This window comes from Pleurodeles waltl, chromosome 10 (assembly GCF_031143425.1).
Source record: "Pleurodeles waltl isolate 20211129_DDA chromosome 10, aPleWal1.hap1.20221129, whole genome shotgun sequence".
NCBI lineage: Eukaryota > Metazoa > Chordata > Amphibia > Caudata > Salamandridae > Pleurodeles > Pleurodeles waltl.
Window position 1 is genome coordinate 948,981,080 of NC_090449.1, and position 26,643 is coordinate 949,007,722.

Here is a 26,643-nt window from a genome sequence, read left to right on the forward strand (position 1 = left end):
CATAGCATCATGCCTAAAAATTCCTAATTTCTCAAGGTGGCACTCTAGATAATACAGCTGGTGGACATAAACTGACTGAAGCCTTTTCAAACCAAACTATAAACTGTAAGACCATATTTGCAGCATTACGCTGAATGATGACAAGAGTCTTCTGAAGGCAGCTAAAATGTGTCACCTGTGTGGCAAGAAAGCAGCTGTTCTGTCAGATCACCTGTTTCAGTTACCATTAAGAGTGTTGATTGAACACAGTTCCTTAACTTTTTCTTTCACATTTTATTTTTCTATTTACAGTGTACACCATTGTCTCTAAGGTGCACTCTGATCACAATGTCTATCCTTCCTCTGGAGTCCTGTTTGTTCATGTGCTGGAGAGAGAATACTTTAAAGGAGAATTTCCTCCTTACCCCAAGCCTGGTATGAAACCATTTATTTTATATTTGTGAAATATTTCTTACCATTCAATTATATATTTACTTATTAAATTGTTCATACTTTTTCGATATTAAAGAATGTTTTTTATGTGCCTAGGGGTTAATTATATTACGCTAAAGTATTTTTTAAAGTTATATTCATTAATATTATTTAAACAAGCACTACATACTAACTTGTTTCCTTAAGTCTGCTAATGTGACCACTCATCATAGGAAGTAGGGAAAATCAGGAATGGGGCTTAAAAAATACACAAACTCACACAAAGACTTTGACCTGAATCAGCTCATGTCAAAACAGCGTTACAGAGATACGTATAACATAACACATAAACATAACTTAACTTTATCTCTGTAATGAAAGGTCAGAGATGTTCTAAGTATTTTAACAACTTTTGAGGATAGCATATTTCTTAGCAATCATAGCTGCAATAAAAGAATTGTAAACTGAGGCATCAAGCAAATCTAAACGTGCAGTTTTACTGACTCACATGGTTGCTCGTTTATGTCTGAGACATTCACACCTCATTTCAGAAGAGCACCTTCAAAGCAAAGACTCTTACACGTTTTCATATGTCACTCACAAAGGGGAAGCCTGTACTCCCCTATATGAACCTGGGCAACAAACTCATCATCCCAACAGGGTCTCTTATGGGGACTGATCACCACTAGCTGGTTCAACTCAGCAACAGAGATTACTTCACTATTAGAGAACACATATTGTTTATAGAAATCATGCAAATTTAATTTGCTTTTATTCATTGTAGGATTGCCATACCATTACCATATATAAATCAACATTAAACAAAAAACGAAAATTCAAAACATAGCAAAAAATACTAGTGTTGATCAGTCCCTAGTGGGAACCCCTGTGAGATGATATTGCAAGTTTTTAGACACTCTTCTGCAAAACGTGTAAAATCCTGCTTGCAAACATACAAATATATTTCTGTACATATAATAGAAAAGGTTTTACAATTACATATAGTCACTACAGTGACTTTTGGGCAATGATACGTTTTTGTTTTCTTTATTCTTCATTGTGAAAATAATTCTGGGTAAAAACACCTTTCACCACAACCCACGAATTTTGGAAGTGATCCTTTTCCCTTCATTCCCCTTCATGGAAAGGGATACATTCTTGTACTTGCCTGGAGTAACTGTGTTCCCGTTTGCAGGTTGGGAAGTGTTTATAATGGAGTTTGAGACTAACAATAAGATGTTGACATTGTGGATGCTGCCAAATGTTTCAAAGAAATCAAGCCCTGGAACATGCTTTATCCAGCCATTGAGTGAGATTTACACTTTCAAAATATTAATCCATTATGGAGCAGCAAATAATGCAAATAAAAGGTTTAATAAATGCTAGCTTATTCCAATTCACAAAGAAAGTCATGGGTTTGTCATCGGTTTTGGACTTCACTACGGTGTGGATTTACAACTTTCTGTCATTCACAAGTCTATTACAGATTACCTCACGAAAACTCCACCAGTCGCAGCTTTCCAGGAACTATCTTGGAAACGTTTTGTGAATTGTTTTTCAATCTGTAGAAGTCCTATCCATGGCCTGGACTTCTATTTGTCAATTATATATTTGAGGAATGGTTGTTTTTGAATTTGAATAAAACCAATATATTTTTAAAACATTATGAAAGGCCATCTGTTTTGCGCAATTGAACATTTTTAAATGTATTTTCTCTACGTAAAAAATGTTTCTCTGTGGAAAAATTCCTTCCCTACCCCTCTGGCAATTTTGGGGGGCTTCTAAGAGTAAATAATCTCTACCCACAGATGGCATCAGAGAACATTCGAGAATGATTACGAACTCCTGGAAAAGGTTGCCACTTAATTTTGAAAGGACCACCATTAGGTGAAGTTGTAAAGTTCTTGCAGGTCTATCAGTCTTCTGCTACCTGGAGAAAACCCTAACATTGAAATTTTTGGGTTTGATTTGACCAAAGTTAGGGGAAGTGCTGCTAGTCGTGCAGGCCCAGCTGTGGGAAATTAGTAAGGAAGGATAAAGGCCAACCATTGCTGGGTTTCTATTATTTCATGGGGCTCAACCTACTACAAACTGAATGTGGAGAAGACAAAGAATGAAGATGATTATATTTCTGCCCAGTGTCTTTCTTTGAGGAGAATTAGTTCTTGTATCCTGCCCTCCCTTGCACCAAAGAAACTGCAGGGTGTTCTTGAAAAGTTTAGGAAGCTGGACTCCGGTGATGTAAACAAGAAAAATGTGTGCAGACTCTGACAAAGTTAGGATTCTTCAATTGAAACTTGCTTTTTCTCTCTTTGGAAATGGGATACTTAACTTTGTAAGTGTCCAGCGCACTTGTTAACAATCCACATTTTCACACTCATGATGTTAAGGCATTATTAATACTAAGTTGATGATAACGCTCACTGTTAATACCAAGTCATAAATACTCAAATACTAGTGCAGATACTGAACACTGATAATACTGATCTGCTAACAATAATGAGACATGAATGGATGGTCATGTATTAAAGTGTTGGAATAATGGATTACTCTTCACCTACTTATAATCAAGGAAGTTGTTCTTCTTCACTACAAGCATTTTCTTATAAATATTTATGCAGAGGGCATTTGCGTGTTTTACATCTCTGAAACACATCTGGCAGAGCTATAAAATTACTTTCCAAATTATGTCACTGGAACAACATTATTACACTCTTTCCAATTGTATGTTAGGTTGGTTGTACCTGCATCTTTATCTAAGGTTTGTTTTATTGTTCTAAAAGTCAAAACATTTGTCTGTGAATTAAGTAGCTTTAATTTTTTCAAAGGCGATTTCATCACGAGCAATAAAGAATTTCATGTGTGTATAAGCTAATGCTGATTTCATTGTGCCAGCATTGTTTGGTTGCACTTAGCTTTTCTTTATATGCTGGTGTCCAATATGGTCATTTTAGAGTAATGGAGAGTGATTTTTGTACATTTGTTTCCCAAAATGTGAGGATTCCTAATTTCATTTTATCTTAGTACCAAGAAATGTTATTGTTTCATCTACCTCATGCATCAGACGATAAAGACTAACAGCTATACCAGCAGTTGTCCTTGTTTTTGAGGAGCAGTTACATGAGAGATATAGGGCTTCATTACGAGTTTGGCAGTCTCATGACCGCCATGTTGGATCTCGTACCGATAACAGGCTGGCGGAGAAGACCGCCAAATTATGACCATGGTAGTATTGCCAACAGAATACCGCCAGAGCACTGCTGACACCGCCACTACGGTCAGACCACAATGCACTACGGAAGGCACTTGCAGGTCTGCAGAAACCCTGTTACCGTCAGACAGATTACGAGGGAGCACACCGCCAAGGTTTCCGCTGTGGTCGCACCACCACAGAAACCCAGGCATAAACAAACTGCATAAAAGGAGACGCTCACCTTTAGGAAACTAAACTTGCCCGTAACTGCCATAGAACCAGAACTACACGTCATCCTGCTGCTCCTGCTTGCATAAATACTATGGAATCTTCGCTGCCGTCGACGACAGCAACTCTAAGTACACACTTACCTGTAACTGTTGTATATTGTAAATTTATTTACACTCACAGAATATACCATTGGGAAGGGGGTGCAAGAGTGCCAACCACACGCTAGTACACACTAACATGCACACTCACATACAGCCACACACACACCTGCACATAAACACTACACACACTACGGCCAATACACACACACATCAAAACACACACCACAACCATACCTTCGTCAATATGTTGGCAAGCGCTCACTATGGACACTATTCAGGGACACATCACACATACAACACAACCAAAAGGCTATAAACACATGCAATCACACAACCATAGAACCTACCAATCGACACACACATCACACACAGCACATTTTATCTATCATACCATGCACTGCACATGCACACACACACTGTCAAGACACACCAAGCCACACAACACAGCAACAAACACATGTCAACACAAACACCACTCAATAGCATAACAACAAAACACGTCAACACAAACGCCACTCAATAGCATGACAATGAAATGTTTCAAACAGACACATGCTCATCACACACCACACACACTATCACTGTGGGACAAATGTATAGCACACAACCTCACACACTGCCCAAACAATACAGGTAGCACAAGCACCACACACACACACACACACACACACAAATACTGACACACAACCAATGTCAGGAAGGAACAGCTCCACACTGTCTGTGTGCTTTAGCTGGGTCAGGAAAGAGGGGTTTGTGATTGGGAAGAGGAAGGTGGAGGGGGATGATAAACAAAGGGTGACTGGATGGCGTCAGTGTGGAGGCCAGAGCCTGAAAAGATCTCTGTAGACCAGCCAGTGCACTGTGAATGCTCTCGAGGAATGCATTACTCTGTTGGATTTGAGTTGCCACTCTCTGGATGACATTCAGGGTGGTTGACTGGCCCACAGAGATGGACCTCGGGAGGCCAATAGTGTCCTCACTGAGGGCAGCAGGGCTGACAGGGGCTAGGGCAGAGGTGCCTGTGGCAAAGGAGACACCCACCCTCTTCGGAGAGCGGAAATGGCCAACTGGATGGAGAGCTATAGGGAGGGCTGTGGTAGAAAGTGGGGTGGAGGACAGAGATGGTGCTGGGGTGGCCACCACCAGGGAGTGTCCAATGGAGGAGGATTCTGAAGATTATGAACTGGATCCTGTCTCCCCGTGGCACTCCCCGTGCCCACCAGGCACCCCTTCATCTTTGGGAGGACATCTTCAGCTGAGGCTCAGTGGTCTTATAGGCCCAGCGTCTCAGGTCCTCCCACCGCTTTCTACAGTGGGTGCTCCACTGGCAGTTGATCCCCAGGGTCCCCACTTTCTAGGCAATGGCACACCAGATCCCCATTTTCTGACTGGCGTTGACCTGCATAGATGACACAGACAAGAGGAGAAAGTCATGTACACATGCTCCATGCCAAAAAAAAGTATGGTGAACAATCAAGTTAGTGCAAATAGCCAAACATACCCTTCCTCACACATTAAACTCTTTTCCAGGTCACCCTCTGCAGTCAGGCCATGTGTGAAGTGTACTCAGGAATACAACTTGCATACCCAGTGTCAGTTTTTGGCTAGGAACATATGACCAGACCACAAATATGTCCTTAGAATGGTACATCTCTACAACTATTTGTCACACCAACATTGATATAAATGCTGTAATGTACATATGTGGATCAGAGTACATACGTCATACACTACCTACTATGCATCAGGAGGAACAGTCTTTCTATTCACATGTGTACATAACCATCTACCCACACCTGATAACGCAATCCTTAATTCCTGCACATTACATCTACCTCATCATACACTCTACCTTTCACCCATTGGTAGGACTTCCTCCACAAGCTTGTCCAACTCTTCTGGAGAGAAGAGTTGGGCCCTATAACCTGCAGGACCTGGCATGATTTCTCCTAGAGGCAGTACAAAACAGCTCAGATCTTGGAGGTCTTGCTGGCAGCAGTGTCAGCAGTCAAGTGAGTGATTGTGCAGAAGTGTGGTCACGTCCGCCACGTACAGGACCGTTATTGCCGGCGGACGTCGTCATTGGCCCAAGTCCGCCAAAGGCTGCAATGTGTTCCAATGGCAATGTCTACTGTGGTTGTAACAGCCTACCGCCATAACGACATGCACTGGCGGAGTCAGGTCACTTCCTGATGTCCAGTACAGTAGGTCAGGCAGCAGCCATTTTAGGGCTCAAATATGTATGATGAAGTTATGAAAGTTGTGTCATTTACTGAAAACTCACATCTATGACAATGTGTAAAGTGCAGGCTTACTGTTTATACGTATTAATGTGCATGTCATTAGTAGAGGAAGTGAAATGAGGTATTTTGGGTTATATACATGAAACAGTGTTGTCACCATACAAATGACAACCTGAAGATGATATAGGTGCTACAAATATGTGTTACATGTCAACAGGGTTGGTGTAACTTTCACTGTCAGTGACATGTATCTCCATGTAGAGTATATGCAAGGATTTAGGGGATTTTTATCCAGTACACTTTCATATTTTGCCTCACTATGTGCTGAACACCACATATTCACTGTTTCAAGGGACATGATTTAGATATATGTGTAATGTTGTTGTGATCATATTTATGATGTATAGATTGAGTCATTCACATACATTCTGGTGTTGTCCCACATAATTACCCTGGCCTGTGGAGAGCAAGACAACCTCTAGTGTACCGTCCACTAGCAGACCTGCAGACCATGAAGGCGTGACATGTAATCCAAATATATCACCTGGACAGGCATACAATTATGGATCTCCGTCGTCAGTTGGAGCCAGATCTGATGCCTGCCATTTGCAATCCCAATAGCATACCTCCCATCATTCAAGTCATGTCAGTGCTGCACTTCCTGGCCACTGGGTCCTTTCAGAATACAGTGGTCCTAACTTCAGGGATATCTCAGCGCATGTTCAGTCTGGTGTTGAAGGCTGTACTGTCTGCATTGTTAAAACACCTGGACAGGTACATCAGATTTCCCCAACGTGAGGATCTGGCCTACGTGAAGGCAGATTTCTATGCTTTGGGACACATTCCACATGTGGTGGGGTAGTCATACATGGTACCCATGTAGCCTTGATTCCCCTAAGTGCTAATAAACAGGTAAATAGTAACAGGAAAAACCTCCACTCCATAAACGTCCAAGTGGTCTGTTTGGCTGGCCTATATATTTCACAAGTTTGTGCAAGGTATCCAGGATCAGACCATGATTCCTTCATCATGCAGAACAGCAATATCCCACTGCTGATGACACAACTATACAAAGAGAGGGCCTGGCTGGTTGGTAAGTCTTATATGTCATGTGTGTCTGTACCTTTTTTCCTGCTACCATATATGTGGATGTCCAAGATTAAAGGTTGGCTTGGTGTCACAAAACCTTACAGGGGACTCTGGCTACCCAAACCGTCCTTGGTTATTGACACCAGTGAGGTACCCAACCACGCCAGCCGAAGTCTGCTTCAATGAGGCCCACAAGGCATGTCATGGATGGGACATTTGGGCTCCTGAAGGCAAGATTTCACAGCATAGACTAATCTGGAGAAGCCCTCCTCTACTCACCCTTCAAGGTATGTTAAATAATTGTTGCCTCTGCATGCTTCAGAACCTGCGATGATATGTTAGATACCATTCATACCAGATGATGAGGAGGCAGCAGATCCTGTGGGTGGAAATGCAGATTTGCCAAGTGAGGGATGAGCATGATGAGGATGAAGCTAGAGACATCAGGAGATATGTCATCAATCAGTACATCAACTGAATCAAGGTATGTGATGTTACAGTACAGATTCCATGGGGTATTGTTGAGGTTATGCATGTCATGTAACGTTCTTTTTACCAGCATCAGTGTGGTCTTAAGTGGCTCCAAAGCCCATGACTCAGATATGCATGCAGAATGGTACTTGGAGTTGTGTACAGAACTGTTATGTACATAGTCTATTGTTTAGAAAATGCACAATAAAAGTCACATTTGTTGTTATGAATAGACAATGTGATGTTTGTGTTCCACTCTGGCCTATACCTTATCTTTGTCAATCACAGATTTGCAGATTGGCTGTTTGGCTCATCCTCATTTGGCAATCACAGTGTCACAGGCCGATGTGATTTGCAGACTGGTATGAAAAGAGGACATGGATTTAATCAGGTACTGTTTAACATGAGATTTGTGGTGTGTGAGGTCTATGCCCAGACTGGCAGGACAGCAGTTTGGAAGTGTCCTTTGCCACAAAAAAGACCTTTTGGTAATGGAAGTGGCTCAAATGGTGCCATATGTATGTCCATTTGTGTCTAACACATGTCATAATGTGATATCCAGACCATCTACCAACATTATGGTTTGTGTTGAATGTAACCTAACTTGTGCATAGCTGTTCGTGTGTTTTCTTGTTACAGACCAATGTGCATGTGTCTGAAGACTGACATAGGTGAGTGGCATAGGTGAGTACCTGACCATGGTAAGTGGAGGGTTCCATGACTGGGAACGTTAGTACTGACCTATGTCTTTTTTATGGGGTATGGTCATTTGGAGGATAAGGTATGGGTATGTGATAAGGCTTTAGCTAATGATGCATTGAACTAATCTGTCTGCCTCCTAGGATGGTGATAGACTAACATGTCCATAACTTCTTTATTCTGTCGGTTGGTAGTGAATGACACCTCAGCTGAAACACTGGAGTCCACAGCATGACTTCACAATGTGCTAATTGCCATTCTCCATATACATATGTGGGGATGTACAATAGAGGTGACTTGCGTCATGTCTATGTTACAGTTCCAATGCAATATGTATCCTCGTTGTCCAGTACACATGTGATGACCCTAACAAGGGTATAACATTGTAGAGGAGCATTGTGTTACAATAGTTGTCATACATGACAGTTGTATATGGTTGATACATCACACTTACACAGGATCTGTGGTTAAGTGGTGTTAGACTTTTCATCCTTGGTGTGGTCCACCTTAACTTTATGCCACTGTTTCCCAGGTTGTTGATGTGTGCTGGACTCTGTTTTTGCTGTTTTTGTTACTCTGGGCACTTTACCAATGCTATCCAGTGCTAAAGTGCAAGTACTCCTATACAAAATGTATATGTAATTGGTTCATTCATGATTGCCATATTTGATTTACTGGTAAGTCCCTATTACAGTGCACTAGAGGTGCCCAGGGCCTGTAAAACAAATGCTACTAGTGGGCCTGCAGCACTAGTTGTGCCACCCACATTAGTAGCTCTGTAAAGATGGCCCAGACCTGCCACTGCAGTGTCTGTGTGTGCAGTTTTAAACTGCCAATTCGACTAATTTTAAACTGCCAATTCGACTAAACCTTCCCTTTTCTTACATGTAAGACACCTCTAAGGTAGGCCGTAGGTAGCCCCATGGGCAGAGTGCAGTGGATGTTTAAGCTAGGACATATACTAATGTGTTTTATATGTCCTAACAGTGAAATACTGCTTCATTTGATTTTCACAGTTGCAAGGCCCTCTCATAGGTTAACATGGGGGATGCCTTTAAAAATGATTAAATTGTTGATTCCCTTTGGGAGAGGATAGACATGTGGAGTTTGGGTCTCTGAGCTCACAATTTAAAAATACTTATTTTAGTAAAGTTGATCTTAAGATTGTGTGTTTGGAAATGCCACTTTTAGAAAGTGAGCATTTTCTTGCTTAAACCATTTTGTGACTCTGCCTGTTTGTGGATTCCCTGTCTGGGTCAGTTTGACAGTCGGGCTGTTTGCACCTCTCTCTAGACAGTGACACAAAGGGAGCTGGGGTGTAGCCTGCATATTCTTATGAGCCATCTGTGCTAGGAGGGTGGGGAGGAGTGGCCACTCACACCTGAAAGGGCTGTGCCTGCCCTCACGCAATGCAGTCTCCAACCCCCTGGTATGTGTAAGGGGCCAGGCCTGGGCAAGGCAGGATTTCACAAACAAGAGAGACTTTTCTTTGAAGTAAGCCTACTTCAAAGGGCAAAATGGGTATAAGAAGGGCACCCAAAACCACAGACTTTTGATCACTACTGGAAACCAAGAGGAACCTCTGCCTGGGGAAGAGCTGAAGAGCTGAGGAAGAAGAGCTGCCCTGCCTGTGACTGTGGTTTGTGGAGATATCCTGCAGTTGCTGCTTCTGCCTGTGCAAGAGGCCAAAGACTGGACTTTGTGTGCCTTCCTGCTTGTGAAGAACTCTCCAAGGGCTTGAAACTGAGCTTGCCTCCTGTTGTTGAATTCTCAGGGACAGCAAAGACTTCTCTCTGCCAGCACCTGGAGCCTCTGCTGAAGCTCCTGCCCTGCCAAGTGTGCCCTATCCAGTTCCTGGGGCCTTGCCAGGTGAAGCTGGGGACCAAGGTTGGAAATCCACGCACAGATCGCCGTGCGGGGAAATTTCTGACACAAACCTCCAAGAGCGGCTAAAAGAACGACGCGCCAGTGGCTCCACTGCTGAAATCGACACATCGCTTGTTGCGTGGCTGTGAAATTGACGCTCGCGGCTGGAGAAACAATGCTAGGCATCGCTGACGGAGGCTGCAATGAGGCGACATCGTTGGGTGCAGAAAAACAACGCAGGCCTGCCCAGACCTGAGGTGCTTTGTCTGGATCGATGCATCTCTCTCCTGCAGGGAAAGAAACAACGTATGCCGATCGGACCAGAGGAGGAGAAACGATGCACGACCTCGCTTGCGGGTGAGAAATTGACGCACCGCTTACCTTTTTTGACGCACACTCGCCCGTGCGGGTTATTTTGACGCGACCCAGGTAAATTTTCACACTAACAGCGTTAGCGTTGTGTTAAAAGGACATGAAGACTCTTTTTGCTTTTTAATTAATAACTTTACTTGTGTATTGTGGATTTTTGTCGTTTTGGTCTTGTTTTGTTTAGATAAATATTTTCTGTTTTTCTAAACCTGTGTTGTGTCATTTTGTAGTGTTTTCATTAAGTTACTGTGTGTGTTGGTACAAATACTTTACACTTAGCACTCTGAAGTTAAGCCTGCCTGCTCGTGCCAAGCTACCAAGGGGGTGAGCCTAGGTTAGCTGAGGGTGATTATCTTTTACCCTGACTAGAGTGAGGGTCCTTGCTTGGACAGGGGGTAACCTGACTGCCAACCAAATACCCCATTTCTAAGAAGTGGTATTTACTGGGTACTGCAAAACAAAATGAGTGATTTGAAACAGAAATTAAATAAAGTTAACAGTGAAGGGTTCAGTCATGGTGGATGAAATCATCACGGTAGCTGCTACACCATTTTGAAACACAAATCCAGTGCATTTGTACTATAGGAAAATGGAGTTAGGCATCAGAGCAGTCAAGAGGGCGTATCAGTGACACACAAGGGGAACCAACCAGGAGAGGTTCACTTCCTGGTAGTGGGTTTAGTATTGGCATCTGCTCCTCCTGGATCTCTGGGTGGACGTCCACGTTTGTGGGGGGGGATTATTCTGCTACAGAGGGTGGGGTGTCTGAGGCATTTCCTTCCCCTGGCAGGGCCTCAATTCCACTAGCAGCCACACATGTTGAGGGGCATGATGTCTCATGGCTAGTGGAAGAGGCCTGATGTTGGGTGCCAAACCTACTCAGGGTAGTGTTCATGTCCCTCACCACCCCAGCAATGAAAGCCAGAATGACATGTTGCTCCTGACACTGCTTAATGGCTTCCTGGTGGTCGTCTCTTTGCTTCTGTCTGATCTCCCCCATCAGGGAAAGTACCTGGCCCATCATACGTTGGGAATTTTGGGAGGCTCCCATGACTTGGGAGATGTATCCTAGTCAGTTGTGTCCCTTGGAGCCCCATCCTCTGGCCCACATCATCCTTCCCACGCTCCCTACCCCCACATACCTGTACCCCTGGCACAGTGTGCCTACTCCCACTGGTGGCAGGACCATCAGTGTCAGGGGTGACATTACGAGACTCAGGTACTTGTACTGGGCGGCACACGATGGAAGAGACTGTACTGGGGACACAGGTTTGGGGGCAAATGGTTGCCTGGGATGTAGTTGCAACAGGGCTGGGAGGAGTCATTTTCGGGGGTGAGGCTGACAGTTGTTGACTAACCAGGTGTCCCTGATGGGCCAGCATTATCATCAGTTTCCAGACATCTAGGGGGGTTTTCCTCAATGAGGCCTTCATCCAGAGGGGTAGTGTCAGTCTCTGGTGTCTTCTCTATGTTGGGGATGGCAAGGTTACCTGTAGGAGACGTGGAAACAAGTGATGTATAAATTAGACAACTAAACATAGTATGTGAGATGCACACACTGCCTTAACATGTTCCCCTGAAATGACAATGACAGCTGCTAAAAGTGCAATGTGGGACACAGAGATTTGTATTTGCACATAGCATGCTCCAAGCTCTTGGAGTATGATTGTGTTTAAATGGCTGCTAATACACTCATATGTTGTCAGAGTTAAGACATGACTATGTACATAGCAAGCAGAACATCTTTTTGTTTTATCCACACACTTATCTTGTTTTCATATTGCCACAGTCACAGCTGATTGTTTCTTTATGACTTTTGTTGAACTAAATTATTAGAAGGATATTATTTAGAATATTTTGCTCCGTTTGCCCCATTTCCAATAATAATCAGAATAAGAGTTGAAAAAGTCCACTGTTTTGGTGTTCCAAAAGATAGATTCAGGTATTGCAAAAATTTGCAACAAATGTGAATCCAGAGATATCCAAACAAGATAGTAATATGGATTACAAACGATGTACTGCTTGCTATTTTGAAGGATCAGAAAGCATTTTAATGTTCTGTTTTTTTGTCTTTTGGTTTTTCTCTCCTTTTTCTCCCTCTCCCCTTGTTCTGTCATGGTATAATTAATTTATTTATTAAGTTCACTGTAAGATAGCTTTAAAGAAACATTACAACATGTGAAACATGTGTTGGCCGTGGGAGCAAGGCATTTTGAAGCAGGAGAACATATTCTTATGTTCATAAATCTGTGCTTAAGGAAGAAAGTCCTATGTTGTATGTGGGACTGAGGAATGTGGATCAAAATCGTTATATAATTGATGTTAATTTGTGCAGAAGATGTTTTGAAATATTTGAATCTGCATAACTAATGTTTCTTGATATATATCTGTTGAATATGGAATAATTGATTCCCTTGCCTAAAAACATCTTTACTTGGTTACTTGGAAATTATTTTATTTACATAATTCATCAATAAAATATTGTTTTGATTTTAAATCTATGCATCAGATTAATTTCTGATTGTCTTGGGTTTAAGTAGCACAGAGCCACATAAAGCTGAACAAATCTAATTTCATGTGCACTACTTGAGTAGTTTACTTTACAATCCTGTTCACCCTTTCCACCACCACATTGTTTTGTGGGTTATCTAGCATCACAGTAAATTGGTTGATACTAGTCTTATAATCAAATAATCCATTATTTTGGGTACCATGAACTGAACACCGTTACCTGAGATTAAAACATCAGGATAACCTTCAATGGTAAAATCCTCCTATGGAAAACAACTATACTACACATCGTAGGTTCCTTGACTAACATATATTGCAGCCAATTGAAGTGATAATCTAATTATACAATTATCTATGTTTTACCTTTTTACCACCTGGTAAATCCTGGACCAGCCTCACAACATCAATGGTGAGTTTCTGATGTGTTCTCTGATAAAATTCAACATGGGTCAACAGTGGGTTCCAAGTGGTCATGTACTTGTCACCATCTTAAACCATGTACTTGTCAGCACGCTCACAGACCTGACATGACTAAACATACAACTCCACGTTTGTCCCCATTAATGGCCACTGGTAATATTAAAACAGCCTTTTTTGTTTCTATCATGCCCTCATGTCCCTTGAGGGCTAAGCATATAAGTTTGAAACATAGACCAATAGGAGGGACAAACTTCTAACTTCTCATTACAATGCCATACTTAATGCTTCGCTCATTTTGAAACTTAGAAAAACATTGCAATTTACCTTGCAAGCAATGATCTTTGGACCCTCCTTCCACAATAAATTTCCTCACTTGAGACAGAATTTTGGCAGACTATGCACACTCACTCCATTCCTGTTATGATCTTACTCCATTGGTTTGGGTCACAGTGTCCAACAAACCCACCATACGATCTACTTCATCCATTTTGCGGAATTCACATAAGTGTAAATCAAAGTAAATATTGGCAAAAAGCCCTCACATTAACCTTGCCAAACAGAGGCTGAGCCTTAAAGTTGAATTCTTGTGGTCTAGCTAACAATCTTACCAATCATGGCAAAGCCTTTCCCATTAATTTTTTATCTAAAATTTACTAAAGAGATTTGTGAACAATGAACCTCCTCCCCAAGACATATTTTACAAAAAATGTGCCTGTCCACAAGCATCCATAGATTCGTTTTCAATAGCACTGTAATGGAACTCTGAATTAAGGAGACACCTTGATGCACATGTCCTAGTAAGTACATGATTAACCATTTTGTTGACTTAACACCAATTCTCCAGCACATGCATCCACAATAATTATGCACTGCTAACCTTCTTGGTATTCTTTTAAGGCCAGAGCTAGTTTCAACAATCATCCTTTTAATACAAATGAAACACCGTTTTTATCATCTCCCACACAAAAAGCACATCTTTTCCAAGTAGTTGCTTCATTGGTTTAGTGGCAACCACAAAACCTTCAACGAACTGTTAATAATATTCACATAAACCCAAGAATGATTTTACCAGTTCTACAGTAGTTGGAGGTTGACCATAAGTGATTGCCCTGAGAAAATCATTCTTGCGTCAGATGCCCTCAGGTGTGAGATGGTGACGTAATTACTCAACTTGTTCCCTAAAAATATGTATTTCTCTAATAGTACCCCCTCTTCTGTCTAATTTGAAAGCAGCCCATAAGCAACACTAAAGGTTTCACCCAAATTGCTGCTCGCAGTAAGAGCTACACTGCCTCCCACACAAGTGCCAAACAGCCGCATATAGGACTGGAAGGACAGTGAGGTGTCTCAGAGTTCTGTCCCTCACACTGTAATGCCAGACAACACTGCATTGCCTGACTACCTCAGGAGAACTCCTACCATACCATGCTCTTCTAACACTTCAATGGTAACTGTTAGACTTGGCATCCTTGGCGTGGTCTCCCCTAACTTTTTTCCTCTGTTTCCCAGGTTGTTGATGTGTGCTGGACTCTGTTTTTGCTGTTTTTGTTACTCTGGGCACTTTACCACTGCTATCCAGTGCTAAAGTGAAAGTGATCCTATGTAAAATATATGTGTAATTGACTTTCCATTATTGCCATATTTGATTTACTAGTAAGTCCCTAGTACAGTGCACTAGAGGTGCCCAGGGCCTGTAAATCAAATGCTACTAGTGGGTCTGTAGCACTGGTTGTGCCACCCACATACGTAGCCCTTGAAATAGGGCTCAGACCTGCCACTGCAGTGTCTGTGTGTGAGGTTTTAAACTGCCAGTTAAACTTGGCAAGTGTACCCACTTGCTAGGCCTAAACCTTCCCTTTTTATACACGCAAGGCACCCCTAAGATAGGCCCTAGGTATCCCCATGGGCAGGGTACAGTGCATGTTAAAGGTGGGACATGTAATTATGTGTTTTACATGTGCTAACAGTGAAATACTGCCAAATTCGGTTTTCACTGTTGCAAGGCCTATCTCTCTCATAGGATAACATGGGGGCCGCCTTTAAATATTATTAAAGCGCAGATTCCCTTTGTTGGGAACGACTCTGCCACAATGCACTGTTATCACCTCGTCGAAGCATTTTGTGTTTCTAAGCGCTATTTTTTAGTTTAATCTTTAAAAATGCATAACTTGACTTGTGTATATCTAATTTTTGTCGTTTTGGTCTTGTTTTGTTTAGATACATATTTTTCTAAACTTATGTTGAGTCATTATGTGGTGTTTCTACTATACTACTGTGTGTATTAATACAAATACCTTACACCTGGTCTCTGAAGTTAAGCCTACCTGCTCGTGCCACGCTACCAAGGGGGTGAGCGGGGATTTACTGAGTGTGATTCTCCTTTACCCTGACTAGGGTGAGGGTCCTTGCTCGGACAGGGGATAACCCGACTGCCAACCAAATACCCCATTTCTAACAGTAACCAATTCTATTGTGCTCTTCCACTGTACTGGTATGTATCAGAATGTTGTCTTGGAAGGTGTGAATGAATCAACACCGTAGACCAGTTTGAACATTAGTTTTTGAAGAACTGAAGCTGTAGAGGCCAGATCAAAGGATATTCTAAGATATCTAAAAGCACCAAGAGGCATAGTAAAGGTTGCTAAATACCCAGCTCTTTTTGATGGCACGCCAATCTCAAATTTACAGTGGGCAAAATTCTCCATAATATTTGGGAGCGGATGACAGTCTACAAGTATATTCTTTCTGAGATACCTGAAATTGGTACACTATCAAATTTCAAAAACTTATTTTTGCTACAACAACTGGGGCAACCAATTCTGAGTCTACCAGCTCCTATATTCGTTCCTTCTCCATTTGTTCCAGTTAACCAAATAGCTGTGCTCTAGCGCTCAAAGGAACATTATTTACAAAATGACAAACTGCGATTGCTGATTCTTTTAAATGATTTTGAGAAATCCTTTTATTTATTCCATTTGCCTTTGGGTACATCTTGATGGGAGCCCAACTATTCTTCATCTTTTCATTCTCTAAAATGCTAAACGAAATTTGACACACTGTTCCCAGTTTACATACCATGTCCATTGTGCCTGGGCTCACCCCTCAAGACTATTATAACATGTGCATGCTACATAAACCTTTGTGAAACTCTCATGATCTTTATAGGACACATTCTCCTAGAAAAAGCCCAACATGTAAAAAAAAATTCCCCCACACGCCATAGCCTTAATGTCAGGAAGTAACATTATTCTATTTAGAGAAACATATTTTGTGTGAAATGATGGCAATAAGTGATGTTACTTTCCATAACATTCTCCTTATTACAGTGTCATACACGTGATCCCTTTTTCATTGAGAACACCTTCAGTACAAAATTTTTGTATCAATCACTGTAGACTAGTAACTTAAACTGTTTTCACATTTGCTCTACACATCCTTGCAAAATGACTGAGTTTGGGACACTTGTTGCCGGCCTTTTTTATGGCAGGACATGCCGGTGAATTAGTTAAATGGGATCATGAATCTTCCTCCTACCAGTGCCTTTCCATGCTTTGTCTTCCAGGCCGTGGTTTTGTTTGGTAAATCATGCAACCATATTAAGCGACACAGATTACTTGTTAGTGTCCACCTTGTTCCCTTGTGGCCATGGCAGATCTTTATATACGTTCTGCAATGTCTATAGTTTCCTCATAAGAGGGTTCTGTGCTGGACAGCAATTGTTCTTGAGCTTTCTTATTAAAACATCCCACCACGGTTTGATCACATAAATAATGAGACCTCAAACTTGCATGATGTGGCCATGTTTTGGAATTTGGTGACATGTTGAGCAATCGGTTTGTGCACCATTTGTGAATAACCAGAGTCTCTTCACAACAACACTTGGCTCTTTTGAGGAATGACATCCAAGCCTTTCAACAGCCTGAGAATATTAATCAAGCTAGTCAAAATCTGTATTATCAGATTTCATTTCAGCTTGTTGATCGAGCCTCTTTGCCCACGTGAACCTAAACATCTGTACAACAGGGAGAAGTTGCTCTCACTGTCAAACTTAACGTCATCCTATCATAAATGGCTATGAGATACATTTCAAAACCCCTATGACATTGTCTGTCACATACCACTCGATTCTCAAGGGCTGCAAAGCTTGTCTGTGGGGTATTTATTCTATCCCTTGCTTGACTCCCAGAATACAGACTGATTTATGAGACCCTTCAAAACTAATGGTAAGCAGCTAGAGTTATTGTCCATGCATTAACACAATTGAATCTAAATTTGAATATAATTTGCCTGTATTCCACTCTGCTCTGGCTTACCTTACTTTTGTCCTTTAAATAACAGTGCAGGACTGACCATTAATTGTCCAGCTCCTGAGGAAAGAACAGAGCTTTTCAGGCACTGATTCACATTGATCAGAATAATAACACCCTTTAAAACTGCAGCCATAAGTTATTTGAGCTGAACGAAATGTCACAATGTGTGTCAATGTTAGGTAACCAATGACATCCCATCACACTGTTTCTATTTCCCTTAGAATAGGTCTGTTTGCTTGGACTTGTCTGATCTATGTGGTGCTGCTTCAGGCTCTGTAATGGTAGTTCCCAAACACTTGACTTTGCTTGACCTCAATGTCAGACATTCACTAGTGCCAAATTACACTGCACAGGTAGCACGTAGGTAGGCTTCTAATGCCTAACCTCCAAATTTTATTATAACTGGTCCTGAAGGAATCAGCATCAATCAGTCAAGATTTCTGTGATGTGCAGCACCCTCTATCTGTGGTATCCCTCAAACACATCATTGCTCGGTGTCTTGATGAGCCACTTCACAGCACATACCGACCCCGTGTACCCTCCTCACTAGTTTTGGTCAAAGTCAGAGAACCCATCACTCATTGCCAACATGTGGAAGCAACCAAGGCAAAATTAGATAACAATAGGTTTATTGTTTGTATGCACAAAATATAAAACCAACTGTCAGTTGACGTCTCGTGGCACAGGTAGCCTCACTCCAGCTCGATTAAATTTGAAAATCAAGTTACAAATACAGTAGTGATAGCGCGTCAGAGCCTTGATAAGTAAACTTACAAGGAGACACGCCTAGGCCGATGGACCTTTTGACCACGTTTGGAGACTTCCCAGTACGAGATATCTTTCTGGCATCACAAAATCAATATATCAATAACCCAATCAATATTCTTAGTACCTAATCAACAAGTGAGTCAATAACATACAGTAAGAATCAATAAATGAATACACCATGACCTTTCAGCCATGAATAACAACACAAATCTAGTTAAGTGTTAGGATATTTATTCCCTATTGGTTACAATCTAATAATCATCTCCGTTAATCTCATTAGCAATCAGTCTCATTTGTAACTCTTCAGATTTATCATTAAAAAACAATTAATCAATGAATAGAGAATATCCATTAAGCATTAACACATCATTAATAAGAACAGTTCAACAAAGTCTCAGAGTTCAAGATTCAACAAAGCAAGAACTCAGTCTTTTGTCTATTTCCATCCGGTATTTGTGAACACCTTAACTAACCTCGAATTAGCATCAGCATGTTGGGCTTCATGCAAAACAATTTAGCAAACACAAATTTGGAAAACATCTAACTATGGCCTCTATCAAAAGAGCAGTTGGTACCTAGAAAGAAAAGTCAAACAGACAATTAACATTTTCATCAGATAGTTACCCTTCCAACGAATCAGCAAAAAGCGGCAGTCTTCGTCCTCAAGACATCAGTCGATTCACCAGCAGCAAAGATAGGACAGGACAAAGTCTCAGTATGGTATGGCTATAGAATAAGACTCTTCCCTCATATGGAGGAGAAGCAAGCATCAGTATGGACGAATAGAGGATGGTTAAAGTATCAGGAAGAGTAAATGGCAAAGTCTCAAAATGGCAAAGTATGGCTTAAGGTAGAATGTCCGAATAATGGCTAATAATGTCCGATCTCTCCTCGAGTCATGCGGTTATATTAAAACTGTCGAACTAGCCCTTAATTCCCCATTGGATAATATTTGGTGCATCATTATCTCTGTCCAATAATTCTCCACGCCCTTCACTAGAATGTTCCACAGAACACAGTTCTCATGTCGTTGATTGGCTCCCGTTATTGACGTCTTCATTGGATGGAAAGTCAGGTAAGAAAGGTTACACTTCACGCTTCAGTCAGTGGCTCTATTGTTTTCCCCTACTCCAGGCAGCCTTGCACCTGTTACGAATTACACTGTTGCATTAAGCAAGAATGTCTCCTTGAGCAAGTCGGGTCCCATGAGAAAGAATTTACTATGGCTACACACACATCTAGCTTCTGGAAAAGTACAGCATCGTGTCCTTCAGGAAGACAGCACATTACACGTTAGGAAAAACACAGTTTAATATGAAACCAGGCAGCTAGGCCCAGACCCTTGCTAACTAAGGCCTAGTAATTTAGCTAACAAACCCTTAATATATGACTATAATTATGATATGGTAATACAAATTCAAAACATGAGTACATTCATAATTCATCATTAATAAGCTTCATTAGTCTTTGTATACATTGGTGACCACTCCCCGTGGGCACATTTCAAACGCGTACATTATTTTTCTATGTTAACGCATTCTCTACGCAGCTTCATTACGCAATACATTGCAAGCTTTTCATGTTAATATTAATTTTAAAAGACACACTCCAACAATAGCATTCTAAACTACACCAGGTAATTCTATAATGGACATGGAGAAAAGCAGTCAACAACTCAGCATAACAGTATCATCAATGTAAAATGGTTTAGCAGGTGTATGGCCGGAGGGTCTCTGAGACTGTCGGAGCAAAGGGAGCATCTCCTCTATAAAAGTGTAGTTTCATCAATAATAAATATATTCAAATGAGCCTGAGCCAGCCATTAAGATTAACTATGTTTACTGTTTACTCCACGCTCACTGATTAGGATCATGTCACGAACAATGCAGAAAAGCCACTTATAATGTTCTGAGAACTCAGGAGACACGCTTTGTTGCTAGCGTCTTGAATTCAAGACGCACACTGTGATGAGAACCTTTTCAACACACCATGGATACAGTACAATTAAAGTGGAACTGTCTACTAGAGGCCCCAACAACCCCAGAGGCCCTATCAAGCTCAAGTGCATAGGCGCAGCTCAGAGCTGAGAGAACGTTTTTGTGCATCTGAAGCATCTTAATTCATACATCTAACTTTGAATCTTTCTAAATTAATCCATAAACATTAGACAGAACCAGTCAGAAATAATGATCTGAGACTGCCTCTCTCGATTTCCGACCTATTCTTTCTAAAGCTGATGCATTACATTTGTGAAATTCTGAAGTTCTGGTCAAGGTACTTCTACAAAGGCCTTGATTGTTTTATTCCCCAAACAAAATAGAGATCCAGCCTTAGTTTCTAGTTATCAGCAAATAGCACTTAACAATATCAAATGTAAACTCTTTGCAAAGATTATGACCATGCAAAAGGAAACATATATGTTTAATTTCATTCAGAGAATGAATTTATTAAGGTAATATCTGCGACAACAAATATTATTTAAAGTCTTCTCGATGTGGCGAAGAGCAAGAAAAACCATGGTACCTCACACCTGGTAACATGGCGAACGTCTTCTATCATCTTGTCAGGCATTTAATCTTTGCTCACTAAAGTAGCATTAGTTACCAACCACTTTTGTTACTGATCTACTAAAAACAATGAGTAATGAAGATGACTGAATAAAGTGATCGTACTAAGGTATTGGTGGCTAGTGGACTGAATATATTGAGATGTTGTTATTGGTATTATGATTGTTGCTATTGTTGTTGTTTTGTTGCTTTGTTTGTTGTCGGTGATAAGATTATTATTATTAGTAGTAGTAGTAATAATAATAATAATAGAGACTTCTCTTTCATGGCACTTCATAAAGCATTTGCGCCATTTCCAAGTATGTAGATAACAGATGTTGAGATAACCCAGTTATTAAATTGTATTATTAAAGTATTATTATTAAATACTAAATTTACCTACCCACAGAAGCATAGAAGGATGTGTCAGTCTTATTGACATTCACACTTGTGCCATGGAGATCGCACCTTCAGTATATCTCTTACTTAGTATTCAGCAATTCCCATTCTTACTAGCATTTGCAGCTGTCCTTGCTGATAACTTGGCTGTTTTCTCTATCTTTCTCTTTCATGTTCAATGACTGTGTGGCTCTGCCTTTCCCCTTCCATATTATCCACCTCTGTCTCTTTCCTGCCTCTCTCCTTGCTCCCCTCTGATACGTTTATTTGATCGATATTCCTAGACCCCCTGGCTCTAAGGACTTTGCCAATGTACCAACATGAGATAGAAGGCCAGATGGTCAGGAACCACCTACAACTCACTGAGCAGTATCTGAGTGAGGTGAGATGTGTTCCAGGTAGCGAGCATGTTCTGTGAGATATCCAAGGAATGATTATTGGAAAACAAACCCTTTTTCATTATAAAAAAACACACTTGAGAACTCTGATAAACAATGTATGTATTTCAAAGAAGTATTTTAAAATCAAACCCTATCCTAGTGCACACAATGTGAATAGCAAATATGATAAAAATGAACACAATAGTAGCTGCCACATTTAAGAGTGGTGTGAACAGCAAACATATTGCGCCATAGTAGTTAAGGCAGAAAGCTTTCTTTATGTCAATATTTACAATCCCACCCTCACCTCTTTAGCTAGCTAAACTAATCTTAGCACTAAAGAAAGAAACTAATTTGAGGTTCAAAGATGGATCACATCTGAACACCTGTTCTGAACAACGACCTTTCTGTTCAGCATAATAGCATCTGCTACTTCTGTCTATGTTGGTAGACGGGCTTAGAAACCCAGCAAGTGGAGGCTCAATGCTCCTCCCATTAGCCTTCAACAAAAGTAGGTGAATTGATTCAGCATGGCCTGTTTCAGTCTCCTGGCATAAAGGTCCTCTCTAACCCATCATACTGTGTGCTTACTCTTGTATAACATTTTCTGCTGAATGTTGAAATTTTTAGAATAAACAATTAGCTGAAAAAGCCTCTACTACTCTTTTACTTATTTTCATTTTGTGAAACTGTGGCATTTGAAAAAAAATCCGCAAAATAATACTCAAGAAATTAGAATACCAACTGCCATGAAACATTTGTTCATAACACAATCAATTATATATAGCAAATAATTCAATTCAGATTAAATAATGTGAACATATTCAAGCAGACTTGATTATCATGCTGCAATGAATAATAGCATTGATAGACATACTTTCTATATTTGTCACTTACCTCCAAATCATCAAGTTATGTTGCTCGGACAAGAGGATAGCTAGAACTAGGAAAGCATGATGATTAAAACACCTATTTTTCTAGTTGTATTTTTCTGACTCCGCTCAGTAGTTACTGTTCTACCTTAGCACTCCATGCTTTGCTTGCATTTTATGTTCTTCCTGTCAGCATGATCTCTCTTAGCTACTCTTGCTCTTTCATTTTATCAATGTAGCCATGTCCTTCCCCTTACTTAAGCAATTTGCAGTCTGAGTACTTTCTGATGAAACTATACTACATCTCAACTGTGATATGTCAGAGAGAAAGTGCTAGCCCTGTTGTCTCCTTGCCGCGCGTCCCCAGGACGTTCTTTGCAACATTACCATCTAATAAAGGATTTCATATTTTATAGAGAAATACAAAGTACGGAAGCTCCTAAAGACTGAGAAGTAGGGTTGTAACTGTATAGATATTTTACTTGTTCAGCCAGTAATTCAAAAATACTGGCATTGTGCCATACAATGCTCTAAGTAATAGGCCATGCAGTCTATCAGTCCTGAAGGTGTGCGGTTGTTGTTCAAGGTGACAGTGACTATGCTCTGGAACTACGGCTTGTTCCCTACCATCCGTAGGGTCCCAGGGCTGCCTCCTAGTGTATAATGGTATTGTTTCGTGATAAGGGCTTAATATGTCTTGTTCACTCACGGGAGGATCTATTCTTATTGAAGATGGCTGTGGCCTGCTTTTCAAATCCACAAACATGTATTTTGCCTTGAAAGAGCCGGAGACGTTTTTCTCTATGCTAACTTTAAGAGACCACCAGGGGAAGCGTCTTCATATGGGCCAAAAGGGCGGTGACCCCCCACAACTACATCCCATTTGTTCCTCATTTTTTAAAGCTTTTACATGTATCAAAACAATCTCACCGATCATTTGTTTATATGTAAAAGCTGCAATATTACCTTGAACCAGAAGAAGGTCCCCCTGGGCTGTACAGGGAGTGCAGAATTATTAGGCAAATGAGTATTTTGACCACATCGTCCTCTTTATGCATGTTGTCTGACTCCAAGCTGTATAGGCTCGAAAGCCTACTACCAATTAAGCATATTAGGTGATGTGCATCTCTGTAATGAGAAGGGGTGTGGTCTAATGACATCAACACCCTATATCAGGTGTGCATAATTATTAGGCAACTTCCTTTCCTTTGGCAAAATGGGTCAAAAGAAGGACTTGACAGGCTCAGAAAAGTCAAAAATAGTGAGATATCTTGCAGAGGGATGCAGCACTCTTAAAATTGCAAAGTTTCTGAAGCGTGATCATCGAACAATCAAGCGTTTCATTCAAAATAGTCAACAGGGTCGCAAGAAGCGTGTGGAAAAACCAAGGCGCAAAATAACTGCCCATGAACTGAGAAAAGTCAAGCGTGCAGCTGCCACGATGCCACTTGCCACCAGTTTGGCCATATTTCAGAGCTGCAACATCACTGGAGTGCCCAAAAGCACAAGGTGTGCAATACTCAGAGACATGGCCAAGGTAAGAAAGGCTGAAAGACGACCACCACTGAACAAGACACACAAGCTGAAACGTCAAGACTGGGCCAAGAAATATCTCAAGACTGATTTTTCTAAGGTGTTATGGACTGATGAAATGAGAGTGAGTCTTGATGGGCCAGATGGATGGGCCCGTGGCTGGATTGGTAAAGGGCAGAGAGCTCCAGTCCGACTCAGACGCCAGCAAGGTGGAGGTGGAGTACTGGTTTGGGCTGGTATCATCAAAGATGAGCTTGTGGGGCCTTTTCGGGTTGAGGATGGAGTCAAGCTCAACTCCCAGTCCTACTGCCAGTTCCTGGAAGACACCTTCTTCAAGCAGTGGTACAGGAAGAAGTCTGCATCCTTCAAGAAAAACATGATTTTCATGCAGGACAATGCTCCATCACACGCGTCCAAGTACTCCACAGCGTGGCTGGCAAGAAAGGGTATAAAAGAAGGAAATCTAATGACATGGCCTCCTTGTTCACCTGATCTGAACCCCATTGAGAACCTGTGGTCCATCATCAAATGTGAGATTTACAAGGAGGGAAAACAGTACACCTCTCTGAACAGTGTCTGGGAGGCTGTGGTTGCTGCTGCACGCAATGTTGATGGTGAACAGATCAAAACACTGACAGAATCCATGGATGGCAGGCTTTTGAGTGTCCTTGCAAAGAAAGGTGGCTATATTGGTCACTGATTTGTTTTTGTTTTGTTTTTGAATGTCAGAAATGTATATTTGTGAATGTTGAGATGTTATATTGGTTTCACTGGTAATAATAAATAATTGAAATGGGTATATATTTTTTTTTGTTAAGTTGCCTAATAATTATGCACAGTAATAGTCACCTGCACACACAGATATCCCCCTAACATAGCTAAAAATAAAAACAAACTAAAAACTACTTCCAAAAATATTCAGCTTTGATCTTAATGAGTTTTTTGGGTTCATTGAGAACATGGTTGTTGTTCAATAATAAAATTAATCCTCAAAAATACAACTTGCCTAATAATTCTGCACTCCCTGTATTGTGCATGTGTCAGGTATGGGCTGTTACAGTCCGTCCTTTCACAAATGCAATACATTTCTGACATGCTGCGCTAGCATCAGGCAGTGCAGCATGTCAGATAATGGTGAATTGGGGCCTGTCAGTCATGCAACCATATGGCCCATCGGAAGCCAGCCTTCCATCCTATCTGAGCTTCTAATCGGGCATATGGGTGACAGCCTCACTCTGGCACCTTGTTTGTTCAATCTAAAAGTTGGGAAACGACGCGCAGAGGAAAGTGTGTGCTGAGGACTACCCCAGGTAACTTTTCCACGTTGCGTTTATGAGTGAAAGCATGCTTATGCTGTTTATATGCCCTTCTGGAAGCATGCACCAGTGTGTGTATGTGTAAGCATGTGTGCGTGTATTTGTACGTGTCTTCACTTCTGTTTCATGAAAACTATTCCTGAGATGTATTCCAGCAATATTACTGTTCGTTTGATAGCCCCGCCACTTTTTAAATTGACCAGCTGCCACTGGAGACCAAGTTGTTTTCCACACTATAACACATCACTGCATAGTTCATCACATCTTCTCAGCTAGTGGTGAAGTAAAGCATGTTATGTAGGTGGAAAGGAAACAAACAACAGCAGGAAATCATACAGAGTCGCTGATAAACACTGCACTGAATGATTGATTAACTAAGTTGTTGATGGGGTTGTATCACTGGTGTTTTTATTCTATTCTATTCTATTTTATTCTATTCTATTCTCTTTTCTTTTTATTGATTGTTTTTAATTGATTTTGCAATGGGTTCTTTTATGGTTCTACTGGAAACCGAATAAAGATCGATGACTGTCTGACTTAAGTTGTTGATGATACTGAATCACAGGGAGTAGCAAGCCACTAATGTTATGGAACCACTAAATCTGTTTTACAAAAAAGGTGCGTTATAGACACCATTGAGTATACTAACTTGCTTTTTACTTTGAGCCCTTGAGACCACTGGTGATTTATGAAAACGAGTCATCCCAACTTGCTACCTCCCGCCAAACACTAGATGGCACATTATGTGAATTTATATCACCACAAGCTACAAATCGATTCTAACAGTGAAGTAACATTTTCACTTGCAGATGATGCTATCCGCTAATGACACTCAACCAATAATAATACTGAACTGCTGGCTAAAGTAGTGAGGTCCGAAATAGCACCAGCCGTTTCAGGGGTGGGGAAGCAGAG

The 26,643-nt window shown here is 41.1% G+C and overlaps 1 protein-coding gene across 5 annotated transcripts in view; it reads left to right on the top strand.

Moving 5' to 3' along the window:
- Nucleotides 1–26,643, top strand: part of SGCE (sarcoglycan epsilon) — a 187,929-nt gene that overhangs the window by 39,252 nt on the left and 122,034 nt on the right. For all 5 annotated transcript variants that reach the window (XM_069211755.1, XM_069211758.1, XM_069211754.1 and 2 more), the window contains exon 2: nucleotides 292–414. In XM_069211755.1, the coding sequence (XP_069067856.1) occupies nucleotides 292–414 (123 nt within the window). The remainder of the gene's footprint in view (nucleotides 1–291; nucleotides 415–26,643) is intronic.